Source organism: Penaeus japonicus, unplaced genomic scaffold (genome assembly GCF_977035675.1).
Source record: "Penaeus japonicus unplaced genomic scaffold, GWHDUDI00000001_assembly GWHDUDI00000013, whole genome shotgun sequence".
NCBI classification, from domain to species: domain Eukaryota; kingdom Metazoa; phylum Arthropoda; class Malacostraca; order Decapoda; family Penaeidae; genus Penaeus; species Penaeus japonicus.
Genome location: NW_028234415.1, coordinates 45,333,289 through 45,343,288, shown reverse-complemented (window position 1 = coordinate 45,343,288; position 10,000 = coordinate 45,333,289). Strand labels below are relative to the sequence as shown.

Here is a 10,000-nt window from a genome sequence, read left to right as displayed (position 1 = left end):
GTGTATTGTTAGCAGTTTTTTTTTTTTTTTTTTTTTCTGTAAGAAAGTGCGTCTTATATGCCAGTGAATAAGGCATATACAATATATATGTGTCATTCACTTTTGTTATCATTATCAGATCTCCAGAATTCACCCACGTCTCACGGTGCAGAGCAGTCACCCGAGAATTGATGGGATTTGCATAAAAGTCTGAAGGACTTGAGTTTACTGATGTCTTTCCTATCCTACTTGATTTGGGGGAATGCATGCCTTTGTAATGACATATCCTGTACGGATTGCCTTTGTCTTGAGTTCTGAATCCTGTCGCACTTCCTTTCCCCTTTGTCCACATGGATTCTTTTCCTCAATGCCACTGTCCAATACATGATTAACTTTCATAGCTTTCTGGTCTTCGAAGAAATCAGTTTATAGGTCAACTTTACCGCATTTACCACTTAATGCTAGCTTCTTTTTAAAAAAAAGTAAATCTGCTTTCTAATGATTGTGCCAAAAAATTCGGAGGAAAAAATATGAATTCAAGACTGATTATTTCTTTCTCTCGTACTCACTCACCGGGCTAGGGATGCAGAAGTGACTTGATTCCTGCTGTGTAAGACCAGCTAGCTATGTCAGGTCCTTTCTCATGAAACATAATCCTGATCTTTTTCCTGCATGCATATGCCAAGCTTCTGTGTATTTTGTATTTATTGTTATTGTATATTTGTTTTATTGTATATTGTAATTATTTTTTAGCACTGTATAGCTGCATGCTCATCATTGTTGTAATGAAAATATGGTGCTAACTTATTTTTTGTGAAGAATGTCGTTCAACTTAGCAGTAGCATTGACAATCATTTTAACTTCATGAGCTTAATATTTGAAGTACTGTTCATGTTTTTGCTGTGGGGCATTTCAGGGACAGCTTTCTGAACCAGTGTAGTGGGGTAGAATTATCATGCAGTTACATTGCCTTACCCAATCTCAGTCTTATTATCATATATCCACGCATAGATCCCAGCAACAGAGGTCGCAGATGCCCCAGAGGTCCAGGATGAAGGAATGGGTATCACAGCATATGCGCTGTATGACTATCAGGCAGGTTAGTGTTTGATAAGTCCTTGAAGCACCTCTGGCTGCTTCAGGGTCCGTGATTAAGTGGTGTGCTTCTGTTGATTCAGGTTTTTTGGTTGTGGATTCATATTAGATTTGTAATTGATGGGTGGATGTGGGTGTGTATATATTTTCTTGCTTTTGTGCTAGTATTTTGTAAGATGTTATATAAGTACAAACATTCTAATGCTTTGATTCTAGTAACAGTTACTCTTGTAAAATTATATGTATATCTAGAAACTGGAAAATGTGAACTTAATTTTTATACACATTCACAGGTGCATTTGTTTGTATTGAGCTTTATATGTAGGTACATACTTGCATATATAAGTTTGGATAATACTCGCTTTCATTTCAGCGGACACCGATGAGATCTCATTTGATCCTGATGACATCATAACCAATATAGAGATGGTCAGTAGACAGTATACCAAATAATTTATCACTTGTGTAATTGTTAAATGATTTATATTTATTTTGAGATTTTATTATTTTCCACCTCCCCTAAATTTGCGCTTTTGTCTCCAGATTGATGAGGGCTGGTGGCGAGGCTGGTGCAACGGGCAGTATGGCCTCTTCCCGGCCAACTACGTGCAAGTGCACAGTCCCACCCAGTGAGGCCAAAGAGCCTGGGAGGCCAAGTGCCATCCCAGCAGAAGATGACAAATGGCATGGTGCCCTAGTCGCCATGGGCTGCCTATGGGCATTGGTGGGCAGTGACGGGGAATGATTCTTGAGACTGATTACTATTGATAGGTTTGGCATTGGTGTTTGTTTGTTCATCCATTTTACTGTTTCTTTTGTTTCCCTCCTGGAATGTTGTGCTCCTTTTAGAGAGAGAGATTGGTTCGAACGGAGTTTTTTAGGTGTTTAGGAAAGACTAAATAACCATTTCTAATTTGAATGGGGGGATTTTGTCTCTAGTTTTGTTTTTTAGTTCATTCTTAAAAGACCAAGTGTGATATAACACTGATGCATGTTTTAATGTTCTTTTGGTGCTATCATTTTTATGGGTTGAATTACATAAAGATATCAGCTGGCGTGTTAGTGATTTATTTTACACCGATAATGCGAAATGTATTTACAGAATTTGTACATTCACCAGAATTCTTTTGTGACAATTCTTTCCTGTGTGGAAATGAGGGGAGAGAAGTATGACGTATCACATACATACATAGCAAGAAAAAGAAAGGGTGGAATTTTGGGACTGGAGATATGATGAGATATCTTTTCTCCCTCATTCTAGACCTGTGATCTTACCACTTAGGCCATTTCTTGATGTGCAAACAGAGTTGCTTTTCTCTTATTGAAAGAGGTGGAAGAAGCAGTCCTCTGTGGAACTGTTGTGATGTACATATTTTTTTATATGTATATAATATTATGAACAACATTTGGTGCATATTAGGGATAATCCAAGAAGTGATGCTATAGAATTAAGCATGACATTAATTGTTACATATTGATATATCCATGAATAGGAATGACATTGTGTCTTCTTCTTAAAAAAAAAAAAGAAAGAAAAAAAAAAGAGAGAGATGAATAGATTGCATATTAAAATATTTTAGGGAGAAATCCAGGGATCTATAAGTGCACTTGTGAATGGTTCATCAGTAATTACGCTCCCTTAGGAAACAAAGGATCGTATTCTAGGAAAGATTTACTTCGGCCTCTGTTGATGGGGGACGAAGACTGTGTATTTAATTATTCTCCTATATTCTTCCTCCACGGATTATTATTCTCCTCCTCTTCCTCCGTTTTATCCTTCTTCTGCTTCCGGTTTTTGTTTTATTATTATTTGCTGTAAATTTTCTCGGTTTCACTGTGGTGCTGGATAACACTTTTTTGTATTATGTGCGTTGATTTTGATTCGATTCTGTCGCATTCATTTGCAGATGTGGTTCGGGATTATTCGTTGTCGACTGCATCTTGATTTTAATTTCTGTTATATTAAATTTTGGATTTTAGTTTTGTGAGATTCCCAGGCAGTAAATTTAATTTTTTTTTTAGAAATATGAGATGCACTTGTCATTTCATTTTGGACTTTTAAACATTTTGAAGTTGCAATTGTTCTTATATTGTGAACTTTACCATTATGAGGTTGCAATTGTTGCAATATAGTTTGAATATTAACACAAGGTTGCAGTTTTAATTTAATTGCATAGAACAGGCCAGATTAAAGTGATCAAATAATCATAAACAATCACTGAATATGAGGCTTTTTAATTTATGCATATATCAGCTAGGTCACCATAGGGTATTTTTATATAATTCACCTACTATATGTGGTGGAGGTCAGGGAGTTGCTACGTGTCAAATCTATGCTATTGCAATCAAATTCTTCCTATAGGTAGTAGGCTTCCATACAGAGTGATGCAAGATATGAAGAGGATGCAACGAGAACGGTTAGGACTTACGACGCCAGGGATAATAATCTAAGCAATATTTTACACTTAAAAACAAGATATATATATTGTTTATTTTTGTAGCAGGACTTTGCTGATGACTTGTTAGACATTAGTAGTCAGTGCTGTGTAAGAGTCTATGTCTCTGTCACTTTAATTTGAATACAACTTGTGTATTCGTGGTCTATAACAGATTCCAGCAGTGTTGGTGAGTGGGTGTTAGCGAGAAAATCCTTCATTAATAATTCCACGATGATTAATCTTTCAAAATGTTCCTTATTTGTTATTCATCTGTGTATTGCTAGCAAAACATGGTATATCTAAGCATTCACTTATCTTTATATTAAAGTATTATCAAAGCTGCAAGGAATGATTGTCTTTAATCTTAGTTTCCAAAATTGTCGAACATATTGTTAGGTCGCTTCTAATAAGAGTTATGCTTCAGTCGGTAAAATTTATTTTGAAAAAACATCACCTGTTAAACACTGATTGCAGTGGATTGTACTAATTCAGTTCCTTTGTGATTGTAGAATCATGTGATTAGTTAGCCTGTTAGGATATTGCTCAAAATGCAGCATGTAGCTGTGTCAATACCTGGTATCACTGCATTTTTTTTAGATAACCATGATTGTATGTCAAAAAATATTAAATGAGATTTATCACATAATAAAGTGTACATAGATTGTTTTCCTGTTTCATACATCCTACTTTTTATTATTTAAGTATTTTCATGTTTACCAATGCAACAACCTTCAGAGCTTTCAGCAGGCCAGTTATTGTTTTATTCTGATCGAAAGAAATGGTATTTAGATGGTGGGACAACACAACCAGAGCTGTAAGACTCAGTCATTCAAGTAAGTATAATAGTTCTCAGTAGGAGAGGCTTATCTTTTGTGTACATTAACCCTCTCTGGACGGGTGGTACAGTACTGTACCGCTCATTCAAAAGCCCAGTGGCCGGGCGGCACAGTATTGTGCCAGCCATTTAATTGATTTAGGCCTAATAATTCGAAAGCCCCGGCATTGTGACATTCAAGGCTAGAATGCCCCCGTCGTGAGTGGGTTAAGAGGCTTTTACCTCTTCCTGAAAGAATTGGATTATGGCCAGTTTGGAACAGATATACATCCTGTTCATATATTGTTTTTGTTTTATTTATTTTCAGTCTGTCCACTAGTGATAATCTCCACTTTTCCAGCCTACACTGTCTCTTCTTTGGATTCAGTCACCAAAACCACATCACAGCATACATACACCCTGTCCTGCTGTGTCCCCTCTCTCGCATCTTTTGTCAAGACATCAAATACAATGTTGAAAGGAAATGGCACTATGGTGAGCCCTTGTGCAGCCCAATCTCTAATCTAAATCTGGTCAATTGCCAGCTCCATTTCTCGGTTGCATCTTGGCATTCTGTCAGCTGTCAACAATCTTGCATGTATTTCCGGTACCTTCCTCTTTTACAAACGTCTCACCAGTTCCTGTCTCGGTATCCTGTCACAGGTCTTCTCTAAATTTATAAATACCATGAGTTCTTTCTGTTTTCCTCTGTCCTTTCTGACATTTATCTCGATATGAATATTGGGTTCGTTGTTCCTCTTCCAGACTTGAATCCAAATTGCTTCTGGACACCTCCACCTCCATCCTCAGTCTCGCATCCAGTATCCTCTCCCAGAGCTTGATTGTGTGATTGTAGTTTGAATTCATGATTGTAACCACACTTTATATCTCCTTTCTTCTTGAAGATGGGTAGCAACACACTCTCCTTCCACTCATCTGGTCACTCCTTCTCTATCTTCCACAACAAATCCACTCGCCCTTCTCCCAAGGCCCTCCACGCCTCCACTGGGATTTCATCTGGTACAGTCGTCTTGTTGTTGTCTTTTATTCTTTTAACCCATGGCAGAGGGGGATAAATTCGCTTGCCCAGCCTCCAGGATAGGTTTTATTTTAGAGAGAGACTGCTTGAAGCAATATAATTTGGATCTTCCCACTCTCTTCCAGTCATTCACTGTAAAAGTAGGGCTGTTTTTGTGTTTTATTGAGTTTAGAGACTTATATGTGCCAAATGACAGGCTCTATCAGTGCTGCAGTATGCTAAAATTGTAGTATATTATCCATATTAGCTCATTTTCTTTATATTCAGTGTGATAGAAGTATGCTGCCATGAACGAATACGAAACATATAACTTACAATAAAGATAACATGAAGAGGTAAGGAAGAGGAATGAAACCTGTGCTTGTGACTGAGTGCCACAGTGAAAGGCATCCATATTGGCACAGGAGCACATTTTAGACACTGGGTATGGATTGAGTCGCCTTTCTCTTCTCGTTCTGCCTGCACATCCTTCATCGGCGGTAGTTTTGAGCAAGAGATCATCAACTTGGTGTGTGCCATCGCTCTATAAAGATAACGCTTGCTAGAGACCGTGGATGGGTGCCATTCAAGGCTCTCTCTCCTGCTAGTGCTAGGAAAAAAGTGGTGCCATCTAGGTTTTGAACGTTAAGTTAGCTCGATGTTACGGTTATTACAGTAATTATGACTGCAGTTGCCATCTTCACTCACTCCTTTTTCATAGCAAAATCCAAAATCCAAAATCCCCGAACGTCATGTGCATCATGACGCCCGTCGTCAAGCCAAAGCTCCTACGTCATGTATGTCATGACACCCGCCCGCAATGGGTGCCCATTCACGCCGGGGCGATTCCGGCTTTGCATGGTCGTAATGCCGGGGTTTTCGAACCCATAAGCCTAACGCCTCGAGACTCTCGGGCGCACAAGCCGCGAGCCTGGGCTGCCCGCTCGCTCACCCCGAGCGCCGGCCTTGCCCAGATATCTCGTCACCGCGTCTGACGCAAAAACCACGAAACGTGTCAGCACGTCATCCGGCGTGAATGGGTGAAGGGTCTCGCAATTAAAACAGAAAACGTTGTTATAACACAGCGGTCAACTAAGGATTCACTCCCGCTCGACATGGCTGTGTCCCGCCCGGCCCTACCACACACAGACTGCTGCAAGGGTTGCTTTCCTTTAATTGAGACCACTGCCGCACCTACCACTTGCCGTCACTTACCTGCTAAACTTCCCTCCTCACCTTAATCACCACGCTAAATGCACGGTCGTGGCGAAAATGACCGAAAAGACCATCCTGCAACGAATGGTCGAAGTCATGCAGGCGGAGGAAACGCTTCGGCCATGCATGCAAGTCACCGCGGTGGAAGTTTACGAGCCAAGCGAAGCGAATCACTAATCGTTAAGAATTAAGATTCGTTGCTCAACGTCAGAAGAGGCATAGGAGCTACACACTGATGGGATCAGGATGTTCAAACCCTACTTCCAGTGTAGAACCAGTGCTTTGTTCAGAGTAACCAATGCTTCAAGTGTTAAGGGGGGTTTAAACGGTCAAACGGTTTGTCAAACCTGGTTGTCGAACCTGCTCGTCAAACGGTCCGAACAGATGTCAGAAGAAACATCCATTGATCTACTGAGGCGTGTCACCCCTTTCATTACGCACGAAGATACATGTATGATGCGTCCACTCCTTGGTTTGAAGCGAAACTGAGGTTCGATGTTGGACGCGTGTTCTCACATTCAAACGGTTTGTAGACAATGAAGCCCCGCCCACTAGTCAGGCTCGAACAGACTTTCTTCAAACCGTTCGACCAACGTGTTCGACAACCAAATACCCCGTTCACACGTTCGAACATCACTTCTAACACGTATCTATCGAACCGCGTTTGACGAACCGTGTGACATATGTACCCATGAACTGCGTTCCAGCCACTGAGGTGACACCGGCCACATCTTTGCTAATTGCATCAAAGAGATTAAACGCTGCAATTGCGGGGGCAGCACGTTACCGGGTCTTGCCTTAAACGCGAAATGATCAAATCCAAGAGGCAAACAAGAAAACAAATACATTTCTATTCTTTCTTCTGCTTATCCATGTGGTTCATGGCTGAAGGTATTCTCACTTTGAATGTCCTGAAATTCTGGCTCTCTTGAAAAAAGAAAAGAAAAAAAAAGTGAACAATACTGTAGTTAGTCATAACTACTAGGAGAGAGAGAAAAAAAACATTCTGGGATGTGGTTTAGTTGACCGCCAGCGCTGTTCCGCTCTCGTTACCTGCTGCGAGTTTCTTCGACGACATCAATGGTGGAAATGAATAAGTTCCGCAGTCATGCTGCTTCGAAAGAGGTGTAATCATGTTGGCTCGAGCGGGACCTCGGAAATTCCGCGAGGAGCCGCCTAGAGGGCACCTCCCAACTGACACATTCATTCAGACCTCCGGGATATATTAAGAAAAAAATGAGACATGGTAAGATTTATTCATATCCAAATCATTTAATGCTACCATTCTTTGTACAACAAGACATAGGCATATGTACACAAAAATACTGTTGTATCAATGTACAACTGTCAGGATTTGCAACATGGGGTCTTAAATTTAAGTGAGCCTTTCTTTTCTGTCCACCGGGGTTGCCCCGAGTCCCTGTTCAGAGGATTGTTGAGCCAGGTACTGAGTCTTGGTATTAACGCCTACCAGTAGCTACACGTCTACCATGCATGGTAAGAGAGCTCCAAAATGCGCCACTACCAACTATCCAAAAGGAGAAACGAACGCAACAAGTCTGTACAGGGCTTGGTTCACTCCCATGCTGAACACCTTGTATACTTTATGCTTAGTCTACTGGTGTATCATAAACATCAACTCTACAACACACTATCATTGGCAATGAAAAAATAAAATAAAAAGATATATATCCACGATAAGAATAATGATTTCAAATAGAGCTTCCATCACTTCTTCACAACATCTATTGGACATTTCTTGTAAAAGATATCACTAAAAAATTTCATATTAGGAAACATTAATATCCCATAATACACAAAAGCAAGAACAGAAAATAAAAATATTTGTCCCAACAATATATGTACATAACATAAATACAAGAAGTGCTAGTGTGAATGGGAGAGCAAATGGATATATCAAAGCCACAAACACTTTCGGAGATTCTTACACTGCTTCAGTAGTCAAGAGGAAAATGTAGAACCAAAACACTACATTCTCCTCTTGGTTTAAAAGTCATCTTGTTTCAGATACCTTTGTAAGGTATGCAAAAAAATGCTGAACCTAGCTGTGGCTGAGAGAGAGAGAAAAAAAATCGTTTTATATATACACAGCTGTGTGTATATAAGTGTGCTATTTTAGTTTATGTATCCCTACATACAGTCTGAGTTTCTGTGTGTGTGTGTGTGTGTGTGTGTGTGTGTGTGTGTGTGTGTGTGTGTGTGTGTGTGTGTGTGTGTGTGTGTGTGTGTGTGTGTGTGTGTGTGTGTGTGTGTGTGTGTGTGCGCACGCGCGTGTGTGTGTGTGTGTGTGTGTTTGTGTTTGAGTGTGTGCGTGTGTGTGTGCGCGTGTGTTTGTGTGCGCGTGTGTGTGTGTGCACGTGTGCGTGTGTGTGTGTGTGTGTGTGTGTGTGTGTGTGTGTGTGTGTGTGTGTGTGTGTGTGTGTGTGTGTGTGTGTGTGTGTGTGTGTGTGTGTGTGTGTGTGTGTGTGTGCGCGTGTGCGTGTGCGCGTGTGTGTGTGCGTGTGCGTGTGAGGTAGATAGGTAAGAAAGATAGATTGAAAGAAAGAAAAGATAGATAGATAGATAGATAGATATACAGACAGATAGACAGATAGATAGAAAGATAGACAGACAGATAGAGATAGATTAGATATGTAGGTAGGTGTAGGTGTGGGTGTGGGTGTGGGTGTGCATGTAAATGTGTGAGCGTGTTATGATTTTACATTAAATCACATAAATGTAATAACTGCTCTTGCTGACGAGCCTCTACGAAGGACTGTTCGTAGCGAGTCAAGAGGGAGATTTCCATTCGGATCTTTTGTGGCTTGGATAACACGCTGTGGCAGGTAACTATAAAGCAGAACTGCCCATCATTACACAATTGAAGCGTAGCCTTGGTTCAGTCTGCACTGCGGTGAGACTGTAGCTTGTGATAAATGTACAAAGTCGAGTACTGTAGATTAAACTGAAGTAAAAGCCGAGTCCTTGTGTGACACTTTTAAAGACTGTGATTACAATATATTTTTACATGAATTAACAGCCCGTGTGTTTTTTAAAATATTATCCTCATAAAAATTTGCCCTGAGGAAGTGTGCTGGAAAGCTTTTTTTTCCCACTTGGGACAGAAATCCATAATGATAAACCGATTCTTTTATAAAGATCAGCAATAAGTACAAGTATTTTTGTTTAACTATTATCAAAAAATGATCAGTCTGGTCCTTGAGTAAACTCCACGCAAATTAAGAGGGATGGGGGTAGTCTCACACTCACACGAGCACAACACAGAACACAATTTTTTTCTGGCAGTTTTTGGGCCTTTGTATTCAAAGTTTCAATGAGCCCTTCATTTTGTCAAGGAGAAAGAACCTATTATTATTTTGTACTTTCCAAAAACAAATAGATAGGGAAGGGAATAAACTAAACTTAAAATATTGGAAAAGA

At 40.1% G+C, this 10,000-nt stretch overlaps 2 protein-coding genes across 25 annotated transcripts in view; one reads left to right on the top strand and one right to left on the bottom strand.

The window, feature by feature from the left end:
- Cortactin (cortactin) overlaps positions 1-4,176 on the top strand; it is a 42,277-nt gene extending 38,101 nt beyond the window's left edge. For all 21 annotated transcript variants that reach the window (XM_086543636.1, XM_086543627.1, XM_086543637.1 and 18 more), the window contains 3 exons: positions 991-1,078; positions 1,448-1,503; positions 1,618-4,176. In XM_086543636.1, the coding sequence (XP_086399762.1) occupies positions 991-1,078; positions 1,448-1,503; positions 1,618-1,707 (234 nt within the window). In that variant the 3' untranslated portion in view covers positions 1,708-4,176. The remainder of the gene's footprint in view (positions 1-990; positions 1,079-1,447; positions 1,504-1,617) is intronic.
- Positions 4,177-7,796: 3,620 nt separating this feature from the next.
- The window catches only part of upSET (SET domain-containing protein upSET), a 41,439-nt gene continuing 39,235 nt past the window's right edge, over positions 7,797-10,000 (bottom strand). For all 4 annotated transcript variants that reach the window (XM_043026013.2, XM_043026016.2, XM_043026015.2 and 1 more), the window contains one exon: positions 7,797-10,000. This exon is cut by the window's right edge and continues 1,273 nt beyond it. The gene's annotated coding sequence lies outside the window, so the exon portion shown is untranslated.